This window comes from Xiphophorus couchianus, chromosome 11, assembly GCF_001444195.1.
Source record: "Xiphophorus couchianus chromosome 11, X_couchianus-1.0, whole genome shotgun sequence".
NCBI lineage: Eukaryota > Metazoa > Chordata > Actinopteri > Cyprinodontiformes > Poeciliidae > Xiphophorus > Xiphophorus couchianus.
Window position 1 is genome coordinate 8,135,257 of NC_040238.1, and position 27,973 is coordinate 8,163,229.

At 38.4% G+C, this 27,973-nt stretch overlaps 1 protein-coding gene and 1 long non-coding RNA gene across 5 annotated transcripts in view; one reads left to right on the forward strand and one right to left on the reverse strand.

The window, feature by feature from the left end:
• LOC114152892 (glutamate receptor 1-like) overlaps positions 1 to 27,973 on the reverse strand; it is a 143,931-nt gene that overhangs the window by 91,460 nt on the left and 24,498 nt on the right. For all 4 annotated transcript variants that reach the window (XM_028031025.1, XM_028031024.1, XM_028031026.1 and 1 more), the window contains exon 3: positions 11,149 to 11,388. In XM_028031025.1, the coding sequence (XP_027886826.1) occupies positions 11,149 to 11,388 (240 nt within the window). The remainder of the gene's footprint in view (positions 1 to 11,148; positions 11,389 to 27,973) is intronic.
• Positions 15,772 to 16,452, forward strand: LOC114152895 (uncharacterized). The gene is made up of 2 exons (XR_003597238.1): positions 15,772 to 16,277; positions 16,359 to 16,452. It is a non-coding gene; the product is annotated as an uncharacterized LOC114152895 (long non-coding RNA).

Sequence of the window (27,973 nt, forward strand, 5' to 3'; positions counted from 1 at the left end):
GGGTCTGAGTCTCGGTAGGAACGCTGGGGGTCTGAGTCTCGGTAGGACGCTGGGGGTCTGAGTCTCGGTAGGAACGCTGGGGGTCTCGGTCTCGGTAGGAACACTGGGGGTCTCGGTCTCAGGAGGAACACTGGGAGTCGGGGTCTCAGGAGGAACACAGAGAGCCTCGGGTGCGCAGGCTGGAACGCCGGCTGATTCGGCCTGCGGTGCGCCGGCTGGAACGCCGGCTGATTCGGCCTGCGGTGCGCCGGCTGGAACGCCGGCTGATTCGGCCTCGGGCGCGCCGGCTGGAACGCCGGCTGATTCGGCCTCGGGTGCCCCGGCTGGAACGCCGGCTGAAACGGCCTCGGGTGTGCCGGCTGCGCCGGTTGGGGGTGCTGGTCCCGGAGCTGGAGCTGGATCTGGGCTGGCGGAGAAACTGTGCGGATTGGGAGGCAGAGGGTTACCTCTCAGCACGGCAGCCGCCGTCAGGCACTCCCTCTCTGCCTCCTGTTGCAACTCCGCCAGCCCCAGATGCGGAAGTCGCGGGATCCATTCGTCCAGGTATATCACCAAGCGTGTGGCGATGTTCAGGCGGTGACGGGCGGAGTATGGCCTTGCCAACTCCACGACATAGTCCTCTATTGTTTTAAGCAATCCTGCTGGGTCCATAATAAAGCGAGCCTCACCGTTCAGTTTGGTCGGGTCCTACTGTCATGAAGTGCGGGTGTGAGGTGGTGAGGCAGACGCTGTAGACCCAGATGAGATGGATAATGGAAGTTTAATGATGAAAGTAGGCTCAAAAATCCAAAAACCTGGCAGCACAGTTGAGCAGAAGGCTAGGGCTCAGCACTGGTAGCAACAGGCTACACGACTGGACAACCTACAATGACAAGACATAGACGAGGACCCGACGAGGAACAGGGAACACAGGTGGAGTTAAATACATGGGAGGGTAATCACAGAAACGAGACACACCTGGGAACAATTAAGGGGAAGACAGGACAATGAAGAGACTCAAGGACAAGGAAAACTCTAAATAAATACATAGACAACACAGAACATGACAGTTTGGGTCTGTTATTGTAAAATTAATCTGTAGTATCCAATAATGATGCTGGCCTCTTTAAAAAATGAGATTCACTGAATTTCAGAAAATGCCTTCATTTGTAGATTTTAACTTCCTGTGGGGAATATTTCAGAGAAAAGGTTTGTATTCATGAAATGATCTGAATAAATTGCTTGCTATTTGCATCAGGACTCTTCTCAATCTCTCAAGATTGAGAGACATCCTGTCAGATGTCTCTGATAAGATATCTTGTCAGACAGAATTTGACTCTGAAGTGGAATCACAAGTTTACAGATATACTTGTGGGTCACTGGGGGTCATTTTATTAATACAGTGTCGTAAATAAAAAAGGAACATTTCTTAGTAAACAGATGAACCCTGAAATTGTAAAATGTTTAGTAAGAGCTGAAATTTTGTAATTTGACTAAAATTCAAAGTTTTAACTCTTGTGTGGTAATTGTTTGACATGTAAGAATATTTCCACCTTACCTTTGTGATGCTGGTCACTTTGCCCCTTTGTTGTATTTCTAAGAGACTTTAATGATTTTTCCACAGACTTTTGGTACCTGAAGAAACTGTAAAATTGTTTCACATTGACACTGCATCAATTTGGAGATGTTCGTCACCCACTTTGACAACCAGTAATTTAAAATAATTTTGTAAATGTATTATCTATTCATATTTTACTGTAGAGAATTGTGATTCCAAAAAATATATATTGAAGATAGAGATTAACCCTCCTGTTATGTTCATTTCTGAGGTACAGCAATAATGTTTGTGGGTCAATTTGCCCGGAGAGTGTTTAATCATGCAATAGTGTCAGAAACTAAAAAATTCCTCCAAAACATTTTTGTATCTGATTATTAACTCCAATACTAAGCATTTCAATCAATATTTGTGCAATGATGTTTTTTTATTTCTCGGAAATTAAGGATCAATGACGACAACCTACTCATTTACTCATTTGGACATAAAAAATGGAATTTACATTTTTTATGTCCACTGAAAAAAACTAGACTCAAAAAACAATAATTTTCTTGAAATTGAGCTTTGGTAAATTTTTTTATATTACACTTTTTTTTTTTTTTTCAATGGGTGATCTTTATAATTGAACTTGAGACACACAAAAATTGACCCGCTGATTAAAATCAAGAAAAATGAGTCATGCAGAGAGTATTTATGTTTTCCTCCACTTCTGCTGAGTGTCACTCAGTGTGGGTGGAGATTGTCCACGGGAACAGAAAAGGTTCCTGTCTATAGTTCTATGAACACCTGCTTTCTCGCAGTTTCCTAGTGAAGTAAAGAGAATAGTGGGAAAGTGGGCTTGTGTGTGTCGGGGTGTGCATGTGCGTGTGTGGTGGGGTGTGTAGTGAAATATGGTTCATAGCTGCAAGGAAACATAGACTTTTTTTATAACTTTATTTTTATTGAAAGTTTTAGAATACATTCAAAAATGAAAAACAATACTTAGAAATTACAAGAGACAAAAAATACAGAACAAACAAAACAAGTATAACATACTAGGGGGAGACTCTTATTCCAGTATCGCAAAATACAAGGGTAGCTACCGTTCATACCCGAAATTAGAACTGTAGCGTTGATGTGATGTTTATCCATTTTTCCCCATTTGTCCTCACATTGCTCTTCTTGTGTCCTCAGTCTCAGCCTCGGTGTTAGAATTTCCATCTCATATAATGAGTTCACAGTCTGTATCCATTCCTTTGTGGTGGGAGGATCAGATTGGCACCACTTCCTAGTTATTACCTTTTTGGCAGTCACCAACAGAATTTTAAACAAATAACAGTCATTATTAAGAACAACATTCTCCAAAAGGCCAAGATATAAAACCAGACCGGTCTTAGGTATTGTGTAACCTAATATTTTTACAATCTTTTTGTGTATTTCGTTCCAGGACTGTGTAATTCTAGGACAAAGCCAGAAAATATGTGCATGGTTAACATTAAATGCTCCACAATCTCTCCAACACGGTTGAACAGTAGATTTTAATTTACTGGTAGTTTTGGGTGTTATAAAAAATCTGCTTATATTTTTCCAACAATGTTCTCTCCAAATTCTGGAAGAGGATGTCATAGTTTGGGTCTTCCAGATATTCAACCAGTTGTCTTCTGTTAACAGAATTTCCAATTCCCTTTCCCATTTTGTTTTAATATCCAAAGTATTAGTGCCTCTATTTTGCAACAGGTATTTATAGATTAAGGACACTGTTCTGTGTTTTTTACCTTTATAGGTCTCGATCAATATTTTGACAATCCCATTTTCATTTTGGTCTACTCTGTGTTTTATCTCTTTGTTATAAAAATCCCTTAATTGTAAATATCTAAAATGATCTTGAGTTCCTAGGGCAAATTCTTGCTGTTGTTCCTGGAAACTTTTGAAGTGCCCATCTTTAAGGACTACGCATAACGCTGTTAAACCTCTTTCTAGCCATTGTTTAAATCCTAGATCTTGAGTAAAATATTTGTTATAGGCTGGCCACTGGATCAAACATAATTGTTCCCCTAGTTTGCATTTCCGGATTATATATAACCATTTACCCAGTGAGAAAGTAGCAATAGCATTAACTTTCTCAAGTGTATTCTTGGTGGTCTCTATATCTCCAATAATACTCCGCAGTTCTCTTCCATGGACTTTTTGTTCAATATTTTTCCATTTCGCTTCATAATTTTTGTCACTTATATTTATTATGGGAGTTTTTTGGGCAGCATGATAATGTTCTCTAAAGTCTGGTAATGCCATACCTCCCTTCTCTTTTGGTAATTGTAAAGTTACAAATTTTATTCTGGGTTTTTTAGCATTCCATATGAATCCAGATATAATCCAGTTCCATGTTTTAAGCTGTCTGTCCGGGATTTCTATAGGTAATGCCAGGAAAAGGTAATACGTTCATTTTTATGGCTTCAATTCTAGAGCTGAAATCTAGTGTTAGGGCATTCCACCTTCTAATGTCCCTCTTAATTTCTTGGTCCACTGTAATAAAGTTAGCTTTATATAGGTCATCTATGTTTTTTGTTAATTGTATTCCTAGGTATGTCATCATAGTAGAGTTCCAGTTTAAATTATATTGTCCACGAATTGTTTCTGATGGTGTATAACAGAATGTCACAACCTGCGTCTTTTTCAAATTTAATTTATATCCTGTATAGAAGCCAAATATCTCTAACTGTTTGATCAGACAAGGCAGCGAATTTTCCGGGTTTGATAAATAACAAATTACATCATCTGCGAACAAACCTATTATATGAAATTCATTATGTATATTAATACCCTCGAGATCCTTATGTGCCAGTGGTTCAATATAAATCGCAAATAATGTTGGTGATAAACAGCAACCCTGACGTGTAGAACGCTCTAGTTTTATATTATCAGTTAGATTTCCGTTAATCTTGATTCTGGCCACTGGTGATTGGTATAAAGTCCTATAGCTTTTATTTTTTTATTTTGAATATGATCCATAATGTGAAGTGCCCTCCTGATGTTATCTCGCGTTTGGCGACCTCTAATAAATCCTGTTTGGTATTCATCTATGATGTCTCCAATGAATTGTTCAAATCGTTTTGCTAATATCGAGGTATAAATTTTATAGTCCATGTTTAGAATAGATATAGGTCTATAATCCGAGCATGTCTCATTCATCCTCTTTTTTGGAATAACTGTTATAATCACTTCTTTCCAAGACGGAGGGACCACTGCATGTTCCAAAGTATAATTAAATGATTTTTCTAGTATTAGTAGGAGATCTTCATTAAAGGATTTGTATCACTCAGATGGCAATCCATCACTATCTGATGTTTTACCGTTTTTTAACCTATTAATTGCTTTTTGTATTTCTATTCTTGTTAAGTAAGAAGTTTGTTTTGGGTTTCTCCAATTGAGGGCAAGTCCAGTAAGTCCAAGAAGGTTTCTATCTGACCATCTTCAGCGGAAGGAGGTTGACTGTATAATCTCTGATAGTATGTCCTAAACATGTCCTCAATAGTTACAGGGTCGTGTATCATTTGATTTGTTTCACCATCCTTTAATTTATAGATATTTCTATCTGACTGTTGATTTTCAGTTTCTTTGCCAGCAGTTTTTTTTCCTTTGGATCCGACTTCATGATATGATTGTCTAATAAATTTCGATTTCTTTTCAATTTCATATGTAAGTATTTCATCAATGTTGTTTCTTAGTTCTTTTATTTTTATAAACACGTTGGCATTTCGGGTTAATTTATGTTGTTTTTCTAGTTCTGTTAATTTAGCTCTTTCTTTTTCATAGGCTTCCACTCTGGATTTTTTTAAAGGCCACAGGTTTTAATATCAATTTTCCTCTTAATACTGCCTGAAGTGCGTCCCATAGTATTATCGGATTAACCTGTCCATTGTCATTCTCTTCTATATAAGTTTTTATATCATGGGAAATTTCAGCTTCGATTGTTTTGTAGTTCAACAAGCCTACATTTAATCGCCATGCTGTTTTGCGTTTTCTGGAAGGTAAATTTAGTTTTAATATTGGGGAAGAGTGGTCAGATATACTTGTTTCTTCTATTTTACATTCTTTTACTTTATATACAGTACAGACCAAAAGTTTGGACACACCTTTTAATTCAATGAGTTTCCTTTATTTTCATGACTATTGACACTGTAGATTCACACTGAAGGCATCAAAACTATGAATAACATGTGGAAATATGCACTAAACAAAAAAGTGTAAAACAACTGAAAATACCCCTTATATTCTAGTTTCTTCAAAGCAGCAACCTTTTGCTGTGATTACTGCTTTGCACACACTCTGCATTTTCTTGATGAGCTTCAAGAGGTCGTCACCTGAAATGGTTTTCACTTCATAGGTGTGCCCTGTCAGGTTAATAAGTGGGATTTCTTGCCTTATAAATAGTCATGAAAATAAAGAAAACCCATTGAATTAGAAGGTGTGTCCAAACTTTTGGTCTGTACTGTATGTCAAATTTATTCATGAAAAGGTAATCAATTCTGGAATAACTTTTATTGGGTGCAGAGTAGTGGGTATAATCCTTTTATATTAGGGTTTAATTCCCTCCAGACATCAACAAATCCAAATTTTTCAAGTGCCAATTTAAATTTTTTTGTAGTTAAATTTTGTTGTTTTTTATTGTTTGTTGTATCAAGCTTCGTGTTCAATACCATATTGAAATCCCCTCCCCAGATCAGCATTCCCTCTGCTTCCATAATTATTTTATTGGGGAGGCTATTCAGAAATTGTATGTTAATGTTTGGGGGGTTGTAAACACTGACCAGTGTTACCTTTACATTTTCAAGAGTCTCCTTCACTATCACATATCTCCCTTCTTTATCTGACAGATCATGGCTGCAGTCAAATTTTACTGAGTCATGAATTAGAATTGAAACTCCTTTTTTGTTTCCATGTCTGAATGAGCTATAAAAAGTATTTGAGTAGCCAAAGCCTCTAAGCTTTTCATGTTCCGATTTAGACAGGTGCGTTTCCTGTAAATAAATTATCTGTGCTTTCTGTTTTCGCATTTTAGTTGTTTTTTTTGCGTTTTATAGGATTGTTCATACCGTTCACATTCAACAAAACAATCTTGATATTATCAATCATTATTTAGATTAGTAAGGTCACCATGTGATATCAGAAAAAGAACCCCCAACAAATAACTGAACGAACTATTAAAACATAGATGAACAAATAGAACAGAAACTTCCAAAGTATGATGACATCTCTCAGGGTCCCTGCTGGTGGGGGGAAGGCAAAACACCACACTAAGGTGGGGGCCCTCTCCAGTAGTAGCCTGAGGTCTACTTGTACTAGGTAAGTCCAACATTTGATAAATGCTACAACATTTGTTGCATTCGGTATTTGGTTAAATATCTATCAAAAGACATATAATAAGTAACTTTGGTAACAGAAGAGAGATTGATATCCAATACCGGGTTAAATCAGGCTGGAAAAGTCAATCAGCTCTTATAATAATATGAACCACCTCGTGTGATTTGATGTTCAGAGTCACTGGTCCTCACGTCTGAACTCAGTAAGTTTCTCCCTCGCGCGTTGACCTGCATCAGTGTTGTTAATCCGCTTCCATGGCAACAGCGAGTCCAGCCTCTCCTTGGCCAATCTCAACTTGTTTTCTTTTGGAACCCAGGTCAAGCAGAAGCCTCTCTTGATCATATCCTATGCTGTTTCGTCCACATTCTCATAGGTCCATACTCCAGAGTCCCAGAAGATTCTCATCTTTGTGTACGGCATCTGGAATCTGATACCTTTCTGTTTCAAGGCTGTCTTCAATGGGCCGTATGCTTTGTGTCTTTCTATGACATCCAAAGCATAATCGTTATCAAAATAAAGGCGTTTGCCTTCCATTTCCACTTTCTGTTCCCAGGCTTTCTTTAGAACCATTTCTTTTGTGTTGAATTGCAAAAAGTTCACAATTATAGATGTGTTGGGAGGCGGCTTGGGTACCAATGCTCGGTGTGCCCGCTGTATACGGAGTTCGCTTCCATCTGGTAGCTTCAGCTGTTTATTTAGCAAATCGGTGACAAACTCGGAGACCGATCTACCTTCTTTTCCTTCCGGAACTCCATAGATACAAAGATTATTTCTCCGGCTTCGACTCTCCAAATCCACAAATTTGTCATTCATAGCTCTATTCCTTTCTAATGTCTCAAGCAGCTCATCTTTCATTTCCAAGCACGCAGCTTCCAGGTCAGCTATTCAGGTCTGTACCTCGGTGATACTGCCCTTCTGATTCTGCAGCTCGCGCATCATTTCCTCCCTGAATCTGCTGAGATCTTCCTTCATTGTAGCCTTTATGTCTTCTTTGAGTTCTTCTATGTTGTGCTTCATTTTGTTTTTAAACTCTTTTAAGTCTTTTGAAAGCGTCTTGATACTCTCCAGCAATGCGAGTTGTTGTCAGTGCCAGCTTTCCTGGTGGTAGCATTAGCGTCATCTTCACTAACATCTCCCGACTGCTTGCAATTATCTTGTGTTTTAGATGTTTTCTTTTCGGTCTTGTTAGTTTTCGGCATCTTCCCCCTTTAAGTGGTTTAGCCTGGAGTTTTGATAATTATCTGAGTTAAGCAAGGGGGAAATTTTAATTACCGACACAGAGGAGCCTGTTTTTATGTGGCCATCTTGTTGCAGCGCTGACCCGGAAGTCCGAATTGGACATTTTTTTATCTTTTTTTGCACTTCAACTTGACTGCCGGGTCAAATTGACCCGAACAGTATCTATGTAAAAAGTAAACGCAGGGGGGTTTACAAATATGTAAAATGAATACATTTTCTACATAATACATATGTATGAATACATATGTAGAGTGCACATATTAAGACAAATAGAAAATGTTTCATGCAAAAAAAATACTTCCAACTATTTAAAAAAAATTTACACTTTAAAACAGGTAAATTTGACCAGCAACATAATAGGAGGGTTAAATGCCATTGATATACACTGCTCAAAAAAATAAAGGGAACACTCAAATAACACATCCTAGATCTGAATGAAAGAAATATTCTCATTGAATACTTTGTTCTGTACAAAGTTGAATGTGCTGACAACAAAATCACACAAAAACCATCAATGGAAATCAAATTTATTAACCAATGGAGGCCTGGATTTGGAGCCACACACAAAATTAAAGTGAAATAACACTACACGCTGATCCAACTTTAATGTAATGTCCTTAAAACAAGTCAAAATGAGGCTCAGAATTGTGTGTGGCCTCCACGTGCCTGTATGACCTCCCTACAACGCCTGGGCATGCTCCTGATGAGGTGGCGGATGGTCTCCTGAGGGATCTCCTCCCAGACCTGGACTAAAGAATCCGCCAACTCCTGGACAGTCTGTGGTGCAATGTGACGTTGGTGGATGGAGCGAGATATGATGTCTCAGATGTGCTCAATCGGATTCAGGTCTGGGGAACGGGCTGGCCAGTCCATAGCTTCAATGCCTTCATCTTGCAGGAACTGCTGACACACTCCAGCCACATGAGGTCTAGCATTGTCCTGCATTAGGAGGAACCCAGGGCCAACCGCACCAGCATATGGTCTCACAAGGGGTCTGAGGATCTCATCTCGGTACCTAATGGCAGTCAGGTTACCTCTGGTGAGCACATGGAGGGCTGTGCGGCCCTCCAAAGAAATGCCACCCCACACCATTACTGACCCACTGCCAAACCGGTCATGCTGAAAGATGTTGCAGGCAGCAGACCGCTCTCCACGGCGTCTCCAGACTCTGTCATGTCTGTCACATGTGCTCAGTGTGAACCTGCTTTCATCTGTGAAGAGCACAAGGCGCCAGTGGCAAATTTGCCAATCCTGGTGTTCTCTGGCAAATGCCAAGCGTCCTGCACGGTGTTGGGCTGTGAGCACAAACCCCATCTGTGGGCGTCGGGCCCTCATACCATCCTCATGGAGTCGGTTTCTAACCGTTTGTGCAGACACATGCACATTTGTGGCCTGCTGGAGGTCATTTTGCAGGGCTCTGGCAGTGCTCCTCCTGTTCCTTCTTGCACAAAGGCGGAGGTAGCGGTCCTGCTGCTGGGTTGTTGCACTCCTACGGCCTCCTCCACGTCTCCTGGTGTACTGGCCTGTCTCCTGGTAGCGCCTCCAGCCTCTGGACACTACGCTGACAGACACAGCAAACCTTCTTGCCACAGCTCGCATTGATGTGCCATCCTGGATGAGCTGCACTACCTGAGCCACTTGTGTGGGTTGTGGAGTCCATCTCATGCTACCACGAGTGTGAAAGCACCACCAACATTCAAAACTGACCAAAACATCAGCCAGACAGCATAGGTACTGAGAAGTGGTCCGTGGTGGTCCCAACTGCAGAACCACTCCTTTATTGAGTGTGTCTTGCTAATTGCCAATAATTTCCACCTGTTGTCTATTCCATTTGCACAACAGCAGGTGAAATTGATTGTCAATCAGTATTGCTTCCTAAGTGGACAGTTTGATTTCACAGAAGTTTGATTTACTTGGAGTTATATTGTGTTGTTTAAGTGTTCCCTTTATTTTTTTGAGCAGTGTATTATATAAGGGTGGTAAAAACAATTAATAAAAATAACGTGTAGTAAAAAACAAAAACAAACTATAGATATAGATTAAATCATATTTTAGAATTTCATCCCTTAATGCAGAACTCATCACATGTTAAATCCCTGATTCAAATTTTTTGGATTGATGTTAAATATTTGTTACAAATGTTTAAAAGATAAAGATAAAATAAGCGCATGAACTGTATGATAATTCACTTTGTTTAAATGACCGATAAGATGTTCACCATTACACATATATCTGTTTTGCACTATTAACCTTTCAGTCAAACATATTTTATGTTGCTGCTCCTTTATTGTGAAGTTAATGTGAAAAATATTTTAAAAAATGTAGAACTAGGAAGGTTCTATTTTTTCATTATTTGTGTATTTAGTTCTCTGAATTTTATGGTACCTTATATTCTATCTTGTTGCCACTATAAACCCAATTTTTCTTATATGAAAAACCTAATCAATACTATTACTAAACTTGGTATATACACAATGTCACACGTGAACAAAATAGTTTTTTAACAAGTGAAAATGAAGGTAAGATGAAATTGCTATGCATGTGTATGGAATGGGGACAGATTGGTGAAAGGACCTATGAGCACATTACCCAATGTACAATCAGTTTGATACAATAAAACTTTTCAGAAATGTGACATTTTACAGGTAAACCCATTAAATATGTTGATATTTAATGGGTTAACAGTATTAACTGTTAAGTCAGATAATCAAGGACTTTTCCCTTTTTTAGTTTCCTTGTTTGTGACAGTTGGCTAGAGATGTATATTACATAAATTGGAGTGTCAAAAGAAGTGCATTATGACAGAATTGTGTATGACTAAATCTTCTATACTATCCATGTACAGAGTTAGCATGGATACCATGAAGTTAGCAGAGTTGCCTCTCTGCAAATCCAGAAAAAAGTTTTATCATTTGGACATAAAGCAGCTTGAAGAATGTCTGCACAGTAATCTCTGACATGGAGTGCATAAAGCATGCATGTGCAATTAGCATATGAAAGCAATTTGTCCTGCATGCTGTGTCTTGTGCTCTCACCTGAATCAGAGCTGTACATGTAGACAAACCTTTTCCATTTGAAGTGCTCCAAAAGGGCCATGAGGGGCTCCTGCAGCTGGGGCCGCAACTGCAGTACGAACTGGTTGTTGGTCTTAACTGGGAAAGACGGCGTGATGAAGCACACGTGTAGAGAGCCACAGAAAGACATCAGCATGTTGACTGTCTTTCGGTCATACAGGCCCATGATGGTGTACACACCCTTAGAAAACTGGGAGCAGACTGGGAGAGATGAGGGAGTGGGAGAAGACAGGCCAATAAAGGAAATGTTAGTGAACTTCTTGATAATATATTCAGAGTTTAACATATTATATTATAGTCTTCTTTTTGAATTGACTTGCATAATGTTGCAGGCCACAACTGAGAGCAGGCTGCAGCTACTCTTAAGGCAGGCATTGTAATGGTTGAATAATTTGATAAATGATTTAGTGAAAATAGAAACAGCTAGTGAAAATAACTGGATATTATGTAGTAAAACTCTCTATAAGTAAAATTAAATATGTAGCTGCAAACTAGACATTTAGTTAGCAAACTAAATATTTACACTGTGTTATGCACAGTTACTAACTATGTTCCCACCCAATTGTGTAGATTTTGAGTGAATTTGAAAAACGTCACAAAAAACAAAATGCAAATAAAGCAGGTTTCCAGTGAATCAACCAGGCTATGCAAAACATAATCCATCAGATGTTGATGTTATGCGTGGCTGTAATGAACAAGACATAGAACCTGCATGCCAGCAATTGATGCAAACATCTCAGAAAAATGGACAGAGTTCTCCCTTCCAGTTTGGATTTTTTCCGAGATTCTTGTAGGAAACATACAGGAAAAGCCAAAAACCATCTCAAACGAGTTTGATGACAATATTGGAAATTTTGTGGCTTCCATTCTCCAGGACTAACAAATGTTTAGATGAAGATCCTTGGTGATAACCTCCCATAGGTATAGTGAACATTTAGAGACTGCTGTAGTAAAACAGCTCCTGAATTCATATTTTGTGTGTTTCTTTCAAGAATAGGGCTAAAAAAAATATAATCTGTCTCCATTTCTCTGTCAGTGTGAATGTCTCCACCCTTCGAGCTGCTGTTCACCTTCTGTCCTCTTCCATCACACTGTTCTCTTTCCAACAACATTTTGTCTTAGTGTGTAACTTGTTTTTGAGAAGAGGCTGTCACCCAGACATTCAAGTCAGTGAAACTGAGCTCATATTTCAGCCACGCCACAAAACGTCACTTCTTTTTTTCTGGTCTGGCTGCAATTTCTAAACATACAAAATCCTGCAGGCTCCACATTTGGGTCTTTTTTACTCAATCTCCCTTTTTATTGCAAATGCAACACTGAACAGTAAATCTCCATTTGATGGTACACTTGGAGAGGATAAAGAGGCCTTATCTTCATGGTAAACTGATGTAAATTTCCACTGCTGTGGAGCTGATGAAGCACACTCCCTCTTCTCACACAAAAGGCTTCCTGATAGCAAATCTTCACCCCCACAATGGAAATAATCAAATTACTTCATGCAGAGGTCCTTTACAGACTGGGATTAAGACAAAACAATACTTGCTGTTGAAGCAGCACAAGTCATTGTGTAAACCAAAGTCTTATGTTTTGCTTCTCAAGAATTCAGGCTGAATTAAAGTGTGCAGGGTTATATGTTGTCACCCAGAAAATTTGCTCTAAAGCAGAGAAGCCTCCGTGCTGCTGAAAGCAACAAGATGTCCAGGACTGCTGACCGTGACAGGCTGAGGCAGCTGTCAATAAAAAAGAACTTGCTATAAATCTTAATGTTCTAAGGACAACCCGTCATCCCAAAGACCATCTTAATCTCATAATGCTCATACAGATAAAGAAAGTGCATATAAAAAAAAGTGATTTAATAAGGTCATTCATTCAGTTATTCACATATCTTGTTTGAAAAGTTAACATTTTAGCCCAAACTCAATGAGACAGAAAATGTTCTTTTGTTTAAAAGCGCTGTTGCCTTTTATAAGCAGTCACAGTAGAGATGGAAACAGGAGAGAGAGTGAAGTCTGAGCTTACAGGATGTAGCTTAACAGACTTTATTTTAAAATAATACAACACAAAGTGAGATAATCCATTCAGAACTAAAGGCATTTTGTATAGGACAAGGTTTAGTCATCCGATAATGAGTCACAGTCTGTGTTCATACAGAATCAAGAAAAATGATGAAGATTTTCTGTGTTGATTTTGTGACACTGAATCAGAAGTTAAATTTACAAAGCAAAAGATCATTGCAGTAGTATGAGAAAAATATCCTAAAAAATCACAATTGTAAAGTAAGCATTTATCTATGAGGTTATGAGCAGTAAATATCTCCTCTGCAACAGGAAGCTCTGTTGAAACAGATTATATTCAGTCCTAGGTTTGCCAAGACTAAAATGATTTTGTGCCATTTGAAAACAACTAAAGGTACCAAATATGTTATAAATGTTCATAGACTTGATTTTTGCTACAGCTTGAAATCGTTTTTGCTTGCATTAGACAGCTATTGACTTAAAAGTCTAATCATTTGAAAAGAAAGGCAAAATCAAATATATCCCATTGAGCAATCGATCTGATTTTCAGTATCAAGGCTACACTCACACCTCATCTACATAATAGTCAACATTATGCTGATGCATTTGTAAGATGTTTAGACCAGGTTTTCCAACCATGGTCCTCAAGGCATAATGCCCTATAGATGTTTCTCTGTTTCAGCATGACTGATTTCAATTAATGCCAGATTAAGAGGCAGAAGATTAAGTGTCCTATAGAAGAGAAACTAAATATTAAAAAATGCAATGTGGTGTGCCTTGAGGACCAGGGCTAGGAAACAGGTTTAGACCAAGAAAAACTGCCTGGTTTAAAAATGTTATAAGCTTAGACTTTATAAATCATACAAAAATGTTCAAAATCATAAATTATGACTAAAAAGCAGTTTCATGTGGCTCACTATGAATGAATTTAATCCATTTTCTAGTTGGGGTATTGTGGTACAGACACACAGATTATGTTTTTGTATTTCGGAGCTACAACAATATAAAAATAAAATAAATAATATAGTGATAAATGGAAACAACATACAACTTGATCCAAAAATCTTTCTAAGTTCTCATAACAGATCCAGGAGGAAGATCTTAGCACGATCAATTACGCATGTGTACACAGTGCTCAATCCCCACAATTGACCTTTTGCTCTCTGCTATGCTACAGCTTACTGCGGTTTTAACCGAAACGGACACCAAATAACTGGGTTGAGTAGTTTGGGCTATTAATGGTTTTTACGTTGACGTTTCAGTACCAGCATTCACCAAGATTGGTGCTTCAAGGTAATGTCAACGTATGAAACAATCTTTAAAGCTCAACCTTATGCAGCAAGACTGCACTCCAAATTTACTGGCAAATACCTCTTACTACACTAGTCACAATGCTCCCACCACTGAACTCTTCATCCATAAGGACCAAAGTGACAGGCGTCCTTTCTCCCTCCTCTGAGCCCTATGGCCCAAGGTAACATCCTCTCAACAACTTTGGCCCTTGTGAGTGGTGTCACACTGAGAATAACCGTTTGCTCCAAGGCCCTGCTATCACGCTAACAATAGATGCTCGCCCTTTGGCAGTGGCTATAATGCTAACGAGGTATCTGTCTGTCAGCATTAACTCTGCTGGCCTGCTGGGATGACAGGCTGGTCCGTCATCAGAGGGAATCAGGCAGCAGAGGGGTTGACAGATGCTGTCAGCCTCAGGAAGTGTTTGTAGTTATTTGTGTTTAGGGTCAAAAACATCCCCATGATGGAGTCCAGATGTAAAACATGGAGGGAACTGATGAAGTGATTCCTTGCTTATGTCAAAACGACACTTTTTGTCAAACGACTGTGTGAAATCAATAAGCTCTACTTGTGTTTGGTTTCCCCATTCTAGTTTCTGGCAACCACATCTTTCTTTTGAGTATTGTAGTGAAAAGGTAGGTGCAGTTTTATCAACAAAAAAACATGAATGAAAAAAACAAAAACTAACAGAAGGCGAAGCAAAAAGCGTTTTCAAAAAGTGTTGGTTTAAAGTACTTTATGCCATTCCTGCAGTTCAAAATCGGGTTTATGAAACACCAAAGAGAGAGTTGGAAAGAATGTTCTCTGGCAGGTTGGAGCATAGAGTAACACAGGAATGCCCCTCTCTTATCTATTGTGGCTCAGTTCTGGTCAGCTGGCTGCAGAGTAAGCTTGGATGAAAAATTCTAGCCTTTTCTTGTTTCTTACTAAAATGCTAAACAAAACTAATTGAATTAATTCTCTAAAAAAGAAAAGAGACATAGACCTTTTTGAATTCTACCTATAACAATAAACATGTGTTTCTTTTAGTATTTCAGACCCATCTGTCCTGACTGCTTATATGTTAGGACTGGACAATGAATTAGTAATAATGTATATCACGATAGACACGTGATCAAAATCAGCAGATAATATGTCTGACAGAATATTAAATATTCAATATATACAATTTTCTCTGAACTCCAAACCAGAACTGCACAGCATTCTTCTGGATGTAAGCAGAGGAAAGACTTTAGCAGCTCAACCTCTCATAGCCAGCAAAGCAAGGTGGGTTATGTTCTGGGGTTCTCTGGTTCTCTTGGTGGGGTTTTTTCCTGTGCGCCTTTTCCACCTCTTACCACCAGATGGCGACAGGTTCCGGTTGGAGTGCGGTGGTGTCATCATCATCCTCAGCTGTCATCGATTACCCTCATCAGCAGAGCATACTTTAGGAGTTGACCGCCAGTCCAGCGTCGCCTGAGTGTTTTGCCAGTCACGGTGATCCTTTTGACACTCTGGACCCGCTGACTAGATCCTGGCAGTTTTCCTGGTTTCAGAACCTCCCTCGTGACGCCGTGGAAAGTACCCACTGGTTGCCCGAGTTCCCAGACTCACCTCTCCGTTGTTTGCAAGTATCTCCTGGATCCCACGGCTGGCGGTCGCACCACTCCTCTGTGTCTCCGTTGCACCCGAGCCTACCTGTCCGTTCTCCGCCGCACTCCTCCGTTTTTCCTGGACCCACTAAGAGATCGAGACCCTGGACATACTCAGTTACCTTCCAAGATTCAGATCCAACCACCACAAGTAAGAACAACCTGTGTTTTATCTGAGATTTCCATGTTCCCACGACCCCTGAACTCACCAGTCTGCTCTTTCCCCTCGCAGTGAACCACTGCTGCCCGTTACCGTTGATTCCCTGGACCAGACCACTTTGCCACATTCTGATAATTGTGTAATCTTAATAAATCACTTAAACTGATTCCAACTCTCCTGTCTTGTGTTCTGCATGTGGGCTAGAAACCTTAAACCCATCATGACATGGCATCAACTAACTCATTCTCTTTAGTAACCCAACAACTCACTCACTCTTTGGTTGCCCAGCAACTTGTTTAGTAACCAGCACAGCAGCAGTTTAAGGATTTGCCACCATGCCTCATAAATGCTTAAAAATAAACAAACAATGGCTTGGAGTGAAAACTGTAGCTAAAACAGGAAACGTCAAGCCACCGGTTTTCAGTGTTTCAGACATACAAAACAAAAAAAGAATCAATAAATATCAATATGGACTGATCTGAAACCCCTTATTTCAACTATATCATCCGGCCCTAACTGATGTCCTCTAATATCAACAAACTCAACAAGGGCACTTATCATTGCACCCTGACAACCAAGCTGACCTCGCTTCACACCAAATGAAGCTCCTTCAATCAGACATCCTGCTTACCATCACCTGAGGCTTTTAGAAAAAGCTTTATTTGAAGACAGCCCAAAGACGACAATGAGGATGAGCGCTGTGGGGCCCACAGCTGCGACCATGTCTACTTGCAGAATTGTTCATTGTTGTGACAGATCCATCCATTCATCGATTTGACTAGTATGCAACAAGTAAGTTGAATATTTTTAAAAAAATTCTATTAACTCTTTTCATCATCTTTATCATCCTCCAGAGCTTCCATTCATGCTGACCTACAGCTTGAGTATTTTACGTTCATCTGCCAAACAGACAGGATGGCCCAGGGAAAACCAAACCAACGACCAGGTCAATGTTTCAGCATGTCGTTCCACATTTCCATCACTCAGCCGACACGTGTTTCATTGTTGCTTGTCTGGAATGACAACCAGTCAAATCAGAAACAGAATGAGCTCCAATTCAGTGTGCAAACACTTCATACTGACATTTGTATTCACTGTTTGTCTTATGTGAAGTGATGCTCAGTGAGAGCGACTGAGCTCAAAGTCTGGGGAAATTAGAAAAATCCTACACTGGAAAAGGAAAATAGACAGCATCACAAATAAATGGAAATTTCTATTAGCTAAAGCGTTTTTATTTTTTACTCATGATTAAATTAAATTCAGAGAAAATTTCAAGCAATTATGTCAGACTTGGTATCTGCCAATAAATAAAGGAATCTTCCAAAGTTATTCAAAATATAAATGCTTAGTATTTTTATTTTCTCAATCCAATAACAAAACAATGAATACTGAATGTGTAAATTGACTTAAACTAGTTCCTGTACATGAATTAATTTAAGTCATGAATTTAAGTGTCCAAAATTACTTATAAAAATGGCTGCACATTACAACTCTATTCAACAGTTGACACACTACCTACGTTGCCTTAATAAAATCTATGAGCCATTGTTAATGTAGAAAGTAGAACAAAGATCAAACCCCATGGCAAGCCTCTAATCCTATAAATAATAATAATCCACTGGATAACAAAAAGCAATGTAGAACACAAACACATAATTAGGAGCTAAACTTAATACTTTAACACAATTCACTGAAGTGTGAGCATTGTGAACAAGCAAGGACTCCAAAATACATATTTTGGTAGACAAGGAAGGAGAATTAATCGAAATTGGAGAATGGGAAGAAAAACAACAGCTTAAGAACTGCTGAGGACAATGAGCTGAGTGAAAACAGGTGAGTTAATTAGAAACAGCAGATATGTCAAACATTGTGGAGTTTTTTTTTGATCTGCAGAGGGCTTATGCTGTGTTTCAGTTACCTGGGAAGTGGGAACTGAGATTGGGGTTTGACATTAGATTCAATAAACTAGCGTTCTAGTTAAGAAGTCAGAATTTCAACATGTCAACATCCATGAACATCGTTTGCGATAGCTCTTAAAAACATTGTTTTAAGCTTCACTTTCCATTTTTAATTTGTTCAGTTTAGCATTACCAATCACATACCATTGATTTTTTAATGCACTTTTATGTGTGTGTCTTGTAAAAGAAATGTTTCCATCACAACTTACTATTGCTTAAGAGAGGAGCGGTCATATTGAAACGTAAAGTCTACCTTACTATTTCTAACAGGGAGTAGTTGGAGTTGCTCCCAATGAACTGAGGGAAACCACATCTGAACACATAACTAATGAATTTACTACATATACATTTTATGTAGTGTAAAATTGACTTTTTAGCTTTACATTGTGTTATGTTATTTCCCCATAAAAAAACATAAATAAAGTGTTTCCTAGATTCTTTCATGCATGTTTGAGAAGTCCTTTAATTTCCCGTGGCAACCATTTCGATGTTGGACCGAGAATATGGGGGAATATTTCTGCTCTAATTCGAGAGCACACATTTTCTGTTTAAAGCAGGATTTCATGCCATTCTTCTCAAAACTTGTAACACTTGTGCTAAAAACTACTGCTCTCTTTCCAATATTCCATCCATCCATCCATTTTCTAGCACCCTTGTCCCTAGTGAGATCGGGAGGGGTGCTGGTACCTATCTCCAGCTAACGCTCCGGGCGAGAGGCGGGGTCACCCTGGACAGGTTGAGTTAGATCCTGTTTGAGGATCGAAAGGAGAGTGACTTGTTGGGAAACCTCTGGGTCTAACAGAATGTAGCTGTGGAAGTGCTCATTGATGGGCCAAAAGAGGACAATAACGAGGCGTCAGCCACATATTCTTACACAGCATGATTTTCCATGTCAATTTCTGACACTGCATGATATTTGCTGAAGGTTGTTTTTTGCCACCGGGGAGATAAATAGACAACTGTTGTATGACCAAATAGGGATGTCTGCGGTTTCTTCCTTATGTTGTTACCTCAGCAGCCCCATTGGCAGGAGGTAATGGGTAAACTTGATTGCTCTGGTAGATTTTAAACTCTCAAAGATTACATTATGTTAATATATAAGAACAAACCCAGAGGCGGATGTTTTTCACACAATACTGAAGCTATAAGGTTTCTAAAATTTCCCTTTTCCCATTTTATCAAACAATGACGTTCCTGCCATGTTAAGATGTTGAATCCCATTAGAGAGTGATTGGGTTATTCAAAATTGCATGTTAAAGCCCTGTCTGGTTATTATGTCACTGGATTGCTAGCTGGACTCCCACTGAACTTCGCTGGGCCATTCACTCGTCTCAACCTCAAGTCCTAATTAATGGGTTTAGCAGCAATGTTCAATAATAGATTAACTTGCCGCCTCAGGGTGATAAGTCCTTCATACAAACAAAAAGAAAACAATGTTGCACACACACCCACACAATGACTTATACACAAACACACAACTAGTCTGAAATAATTTAGGCAAAGGCGGCCCCGCAGGCATTGGCGCAATAATCTCCTGCTGAGTATGCTGCTCGGACACACATGAGACTGTCAAGGCTCTGCCAGCAGTTGCCAGTTTAACTCTTAACTGTCCTCTATGACTCTGAACCTCATGTCTCACTTATCCTAATAGATGAAACCAGGATGAACCTCTTAGGTGGCAGTTTGACAAGTTAAATTAGTTGAGGATTAAATGGGAGTGACTTAGGTGCAAGCACTGTTAACTTCTCCTTCTGCTCTACTTATTAATTCAGAAATTAACACACACTCAGTGATCGGTGTTCAGTGTTGGCGCATTAACAGCGAAAACAGTGTCAGAGATGTTCTGACTTTCATCAAAAACCAGAATCTGTCCATATGGGCCATAATGAACAGATTATTACTTACTACCATGTTTTCCTGACATTTTTTTTATTTGCTTAAGCATTTTTGAAGTTCAAGGAATAAAAAAGAAATTCAGGGTGAAAATTTAAAACATGAAAAACTATGAAGTCATTCATTTTGGATTATTCAATAGGAGAAAAATAGACATAGTAGAGATATACTAGATTATATGATGAAAACATCTTTTGTATGTATGTAATTTTTATTAAATATTTTTAACATATTTGATAAAAATTATCATTTTGTTGTAACTGTATAATATAAGATAAAATGTGAAAATCTGTCATACCATACTGTCACAACTTAGTGATAATTCCAACAAATATGTAAAAAAAAATAATTTTTTTTTTGTAATACACCAGCTTTAAACATATGCTTCAGTGCTTTGTCTGCTTATCAACAGGAGTTCTTTGACATGTTAATAGCAGTAGATAGTTTGGGAGTAACTTCATTGAACTCAACTACAGGTGAAAACAGTCTTTTGAAAGCAGAGGGGAGTTTGACATCTCAGTCTATAAGGTATTGAGATCTATACTTTAAAGAAAAAAATATCTCTTCATCTGAAGCCTAGCTTGACACAACACAAGAATGGTCAACTGACCGGACAAGATGCCTGAATTTACACCATTAACATATACAGTGTCCTAAAATCCTCCTGCATGCATATATTTTGATAAGGTTATTTAAATTATTTAGATCTAACCTTAAGTTTCTAAAAACACAAATGAGATTTCCACAATGGCATTACTTGAGTTTTAAGATTTAAAGTAAATCATATACTATTTTACTTTTTTTTAATATTTAAAACCTTAGAGTTTCACTCTGAAAGAATTATGGGATAAAACTACTACCTTACTTTTTTAAAAAGATACCATCAAAAAGAATGACTTGCCAAGTTAAACTTGACATTTAAAAAAGGCCCTTTCTTTAACCTTTTTGGTGAGTCTGAAAAGCTCTTATCTTATTTGTTGCTTGTAAACCTTCAGGTTATTTCTCTCAGTTGGGAGCCTTTCTATGTATGTGTGAGAAAAAATTTTTTTTAGCCGAAGCCTGATTAATGTTTTTGAACCACACAGCCTACAGCCGTACAGAATTTATCCTCTGTTTTTCACTGTTGCTGTTATTTTTGTCTCATAATGAACTTGAATTAGCCAGTGAGTCTGGAATCTAATACTGTTTGTTTGTCTGACAAGAAGTAAGCCTTAAGATTATTAATTAAAGATAATCCCTTTAATTTTTGCCACCAGGACTTGTGTCTCAACACTGCCTTTTTCAGAACTGGGCTATTGAAGATAAACATTTTCCCAACAACTACATCTTGTCCTTTTTTTAAATACTGCACTTTATCCTTTTTTCCCATCTTAGCCATCCAATTGAGCATATAACTACGAGCAAATCCTGAAGGGCGAAATGTCACAGGCAGCCCGAATCAGAAGTGTCTTTTTTTAACTGGGCTTCCTGCCTCAATGTATCCCACACAATGATTTCTTTATCTTTTATTTTCTGCACCAATAAGCAACAAATAAGACAAACTGAGGGCAGTGGGGCAGTCATGTTCTTTCCTCTTGTCTCAATCTGTAGGCTGCTGATAAGCAGGCAGAGGCAGAGGAGTAACATCGTTTAATTTACCCTCCGTCTGCATTCCTCCCTCCTTTTCCCTTCTGCTCTCCAACCTCAGGGAGAATGGTGAGAAAAAATGTGTCTCTGTTGATCACTTGTTAGTTTATATTTGATTTGCAAAGTTTGGCAGGATTCAGAAGAGGAAAACTAATGGCATTCTAACAAGGATATGTAAGATTTCAGTGGACAATATATACAAATTTAAATTTAAATACTATTTTAAATTAACATATACATTTGTATTCACTGTGAGTTTGAAGCCAATCTAGCCTCTAAATATAACATATTTCATAAGTTTAGGATTGTACAATTGTGACGTTGCATTGTAAATTGATCAAATTCCATTTGTATTGATTGTTCATGCAAGAAAACTGAAGGGACTTATTTGCTTGGGAGATTTTTCTGCATTAATGAATCTAAAATTCATAACAATCAAATTAATTAGCTATATTTCCCCTGTTACAACATTAGTTTTGTCAGTTTGCTGCTTTGGAGCAAAACAGTGTGTGTTCCCCAGTGGTGGAGAAAGTACTCAAAAAATGTACTTAAGTAAAAGTACAAATACACAGGCAAAAATGTACTCAAGTAAAAGTCAAAGTACCACATTAACATTTTACTTAAGTAAAAGTAAAAAAGTACTGGCTTTTAAAAATACTTAAGTATTAAAAGTAAAAGTACTTGCTGAATACATAACCTAATAGCTAATATCATTAAGTGTGCCGATAGTATTTAATTTGAATACATCATAAATGTGCCATTTTAATAAACATTTCAGGGATGGAAACATCTTATTTCCTGTCCTAACGTAGCATGAACTTCATTAGTGACATTTATTTAGAAAGAAATCCAACTGAAAGGGGATGGAACGAAGGTGTGGGGGGGAAGACATGCAATCGAGGAGCCACGTAGCAGAGTTGTAGTCAAGATCACTGAACACGAGACCAAGACCAGCGCCCTGCACTACATGACACAATAAAATGAAGTGCACCTATCAAAATTGGTTCTCAGATTGATCTGAAAGATCCACATTTCCATAAAAACACCTAGATATAAATACTTAAAGCTGAAACATATTTAACAAGTATCAATTACAACTCATTTCATTCTGTTTTGCTTTCATCGCTGTGCTACAATCCGCAGAGGTCGCCTGCCATCCCTATAAAAATAACGCCCTGGGCGGTTGCCCATATTGCCCATGTCAGAAACCACAACTGTCTGCACCATTAAACCATGAAACATAGCAATTAACTGTAATTGCTATGTTACAATTACAGTTGTAATTGTAACATTACAACAACACTATGAACACTGTCCAACGGCGCAACAAGCAGAAGGAGCACCATGACTGTTCTCATCCTCCCTCCCACTGCATATTTGCCACCATGGCAGGAGACAAAATCAACCAATGAGCATGCTCTGTGTTCATACGTTCAACTTTTACTTATTCGGCAATTAAATAAATGTGTGTGTGTGTGTATATATATATATATATAGCTATATATAGCTATTGCAGTGTATACAAGAACAAAGAACGGCTCTCAGTGAGGCTTCAGTCCCATCAACCTTAGTAAAGATCCGTCCAGAAGAATCGGATCGTTCCTGAATCCACACAATGAGTGACAACTTTTTTTCATCGCAGATGCAACATGTGTCTCAGTACAGCTAGCTTTGCTAGCATCACGTCCACAGATCTTACCTTTCTTTAAGCTTTCCTTCCAAGTGACGCTAAAAGTTGGACAAAGTCCCACCGTCTGTGAAAGCGAAGCGCTGCTGGTTTTACATGTCGTCATATCTTATGATTTATGCAGCTATTATCGATTAGTTAGACATCTTCTCCCGCTCAGAGGAAACCACTGCGCATGTCTGGAGCTCCGCGTGGTAGTAAAGGGGGAGGCATGGGTGACAACAGACACTAAGTTATTGCTTGGATTTTACGGCGCCACCTTAAAGTCCCTGAACTTCATAGTTTAACGGACAAAAAGAGAGCAGTGCGACTTGGATGTAACGAGTAACGCGACACTTTTGTAGAAATGTAGTGAAGTAGAAAGTACAGATACTTACTGTAAAATGTAGTGGAGTAAAAGTAGAAAGTACCCATTATTAAATCTACTTAAGTAAAGTACAGATACATGAAAATTGTACTTAAGTACAGTAACGAAGTACTTGTACTTTGTTACTTCCCACCACTGGTGTTAACACAATACAAAGGTGGAAATACATCAACAATGTCCTTAGAGAAGCAACTGTTGCAGCCTATAGTTCTGGGAAGGGCTATAAAGGTGTTTCTATACAATCTAAACTCCATTCTTCAGTAACAAGTTATTCACAGACAGGAAACATTTAATTCTAATCTTCCCAGGAGTGGATGTACTAGAAAATTCACCTCAAGGTCAAAGTGTGTAGTGCTAAGACAAAATGTGTAAAGAGCTCCTTCTTTAGCAAGTAAATTGCAATTTTCATGAAAGGACAATCAGAAAAAAGGCTGAACAATCAGACTTGGTTGGCAGGACTCAATGAGAAAGCCTTCTCTTTATAAAGGAACATGGCAGTTAGATTGAGGTTTGCATATTTTCATTTGCATGAACCCTTAAACTTGTGAAACACTGTCCTTTGAAATGTTGAAACAATCTTAAGAATTGTTAGGTCAAAATGCACTGCACCATGTTTTGAGAAAACTAAACATGTCAGCTCTGTCACAGAGTGGCACAGTAAGTGAAGAGTGACTTGTCACTCATTAAATGCTGTTAATCAAACTGAATGAAGTAAATCAAGAGGTGCTCTAGTAAAGTGTTGGTTTATAGATTTGTGTGGATCTAGAGCCTTTACATTTATTCATTATTTTTGACTAAAGCAGACTTTGTTGTTGAATTATGTAGACAAAAGGTTATGCTGCTGTTTGAAAATATTTTTGAAATAATTAAACGAGCAGGATTATGTGATTTCCACTTTACAGCAAAACTAAAGTTTGGTTCAGTTGTTATAAAAATGCTGCATATATTAAATACGACAAAATAAATTTGACATTAAAATGTGACACCTTAAAATTAGGCCTACATCTCTTTAAGACCGCAGTTCCTAGGAGTTAAAAGAAATCTGACCCTTGAAACAATGTTTTACCAGCATTGCAGTTCATAATAAGCTGATGCACAGTTTCACCAGATGTTTGCTAGTTGCTGCTGGCTAGTCTGAAGGAGTTGAGTTGGGAAGTCGTAAGGGGGGGAGGGTGCTTCTGTGAGGTGGGATCTCAGAAGCTTGGAAACAGCAACTCTGAGGAGGAGCTTCGTCTCGAAGGTGGGGCTAGGCTCTCCCAGGCGTTTTGCACAGCTGAATGGTTGCCACTGGAAATTTAAGAAATTTCAAACTTACATTAAAGAATCACAGCAACATTCCAAGTATGTTTATGAGGGAATAACATTTGAGCTTTTTTTTTTAGCTCAAAAAAGTTAATTTTACATAATACAGCCCCTTTAAAAATGCTCTAAACTGTTTTACCTCACAATATTGTTACATTTTAAGAAATTGTGTGGACATTCTTTATATCCACTGAAGTCCTGACTGCTTCTGGTAATGACAGACATGGAACCTGAAGTAATCTTAATCATTGACTACACACATTTATCCTGTATATTTTTTTGTTTTTTTAAAAAAGATGAGTATAGATTATTTCACACACTGTCTTAAACTGCCACTAAAATTAACACCTACGCAAGATCAGTAAGCTTCTTTTAAATAAACATGTCCTTTATAAAGAGGCATGTACTCTGTACGCCAGCATAAATCCAACTGATGTTCCTTGTTTGCATGTGCGAAACTCAGTGTGACATTACTCCAGGTGAACGTATCAGAACAACTCAACTTTCTGAGAAATTACTTTAGTAAAAGCGATAAAGAACTCGGTACTCAAAGGACATGCCATTTATTTTCCTCTCAGCTGGCTGATGAATTTCCAACCACTCAGCCAAAATCAATCAAACCAAAACTGAAAAATAAGGCAGCTCCTTATTTTTTTACAAAATGTTTCATGGTGGGTTTCTAATTTGCAGCAGAAAAGAGGTTTATGCAGCAGCATCAGAAAAGTGAGTCTGTGCACAAGGTCACACTTGGGTTAAAGCTCTTTTGAAAACTGGGTGACAGGCTCTGCTAACGTGTCATTTTCCCTCTCCATCTCTGCCTGCCTTTACTGATTCCATTCATTTCCCTCCTATTCAGTCCAGCTCCATTCAGTTCTGCCTGATTTACAAGCATGAATGCCATGTTGTGTTACTCTGCCAAAGAGGTTGACTTCATCTAGCTGCTTTGCCAGTATGCTGTTTATTAGTGCAGCAACAGATTCATTAAGGCTTGAGTTTTTCTCTGCCTGCTTTTTTATGCTGTTCTACCTTCAGTGCAAACCTCATGGTCTTCATCCTATTCAGTTAACAACAGCACTAAACAAAAAATTCAAGTTAGCTATACTTTCTACTAGCCTAATATTTTTATGAGGAAAACACTGTTTATCATGATTTATCTGTTGTAATTCTCCATAATCTGAGCTAGAGGGAGCAGGCGTGAAGCTTCAGGTATTTGTATTGCACAAATTGTTGCAATCTACCCAAATAGAAAAACACAAACAGGTGAGCGCATTAACCAAATATTTTCTGTTTTGGTTTATTAAATGGTCAAAATATGACACCCATTTGTCACTTTAACAGATTACACACTTGACCACTTGGTGCTGCAGACAGTTTCAATTTTCTGCAGAGAGAACATTTTGAAGGTCACTAAATCAATAAATATCGGGAAATTTCCATCACAGTGTCATCTCTGACATGGACACTATCTGAGGGCTAATGGAGGCGGTTTGAAGAATTAAGGACAAGAGGCTTTGGAACACGTCTAGCGCAGCGCTGTGGGATTATTCTCCCACTGAGGGAAGTGTTTGCGCATCAGGTAATGTTGCTGACTTCATTAACTTCAGTTGGCAAAATGTTGCCTCTTATCAAAGCTTCATCACTGCAAAAGAAGAGAAAATATAAATATATTCAGCTTGGTGAATGAATGCAGAATATAACTATTTTACCACTAAATTGCTTGTGTAGAGACACAAGCAATTTTTTTTTTTCTAAAATGTTTGCCTTGGTTTGCCTGTTACAGAAACGGCAGGTGTGTGCCTTTGTGTTGTTGTTGAGTGTTGTAACTGATGCAGGTTTGTCCATAAAGCTTTTATCAGTCGTGTTCTTTGCATGAGCGTAAATCTCTTGTGGTCATCAGCCGCTCCCCACCATCTTCCTGCAGAGATACACACCACTGTCTGCACTGAATATCCCATCAGTTCCCTAAACAAATTGGTGCATTAAATTCTTCTGCTGTGTTGCCTCTTGGTTGGAATCTTTTAACCTCAGTTCTTTGTGTGAGGTCAGAACATTTTGCTGGCATATTCAGCTTCTTTTGTGGAATGCAAGATCATTTATTGATTCATCTTTGTCCCCATCTTTCCTTCCTGTCTCATTTTGCAGCATGTTTCTTCATTAAATACACAATTGGCTTCCAGTCTGTTTGCAGCTTCTCTAACCACTCATTTGGTAATTGAATGTAACTGAATAAATTAATGCATCATAGTGTAAAAATCTGTAGATGGATAAACTCATTAAAATTACAACTGTTGGTTGTGCCACTGATTCAACAAGCAGCTGAATCAGTGGTACATTTAGTGTACCGATGTGTCTCCCAAACAGCTGGTACTTGGCTACACAAAAGAGAGAAATCCCTCTGAAGTATTTTTTTTTGTTTACTGTTCTGATCAGAAGTCCCTATCCATATTTTTGTGGATCTTCACTTTTCCACGCTGAATAAAATACACATGCTACTTTGAATATACACATAAGCCCTTGATAATATTGGGGTAAGTATTCTTTTTGCAAGTTGCACATTGACCATATGCATTTGAAGATCAACAATCTATCACAGTTGGATATTTGGCCACTCATTTTGGCACAATTGTTAGAGTTGATTTCAGAGCTTCATATGGAAAGAATTAAGTGCTGGCACTCCTTTTTAATGTCATGCAATGAGACTGAAACATGGAAGATAGTTTTCTATAGATCTGTCTATTGAGCTATAGATTAGTTATACAGAAATGACAAAGATCAAATCCAATTTGAAATACAATCCACATGAGCGGCTGCACAGTGGCGCAGTTGGTAGCACTGTTGCCTTGCAGCAAGAAGG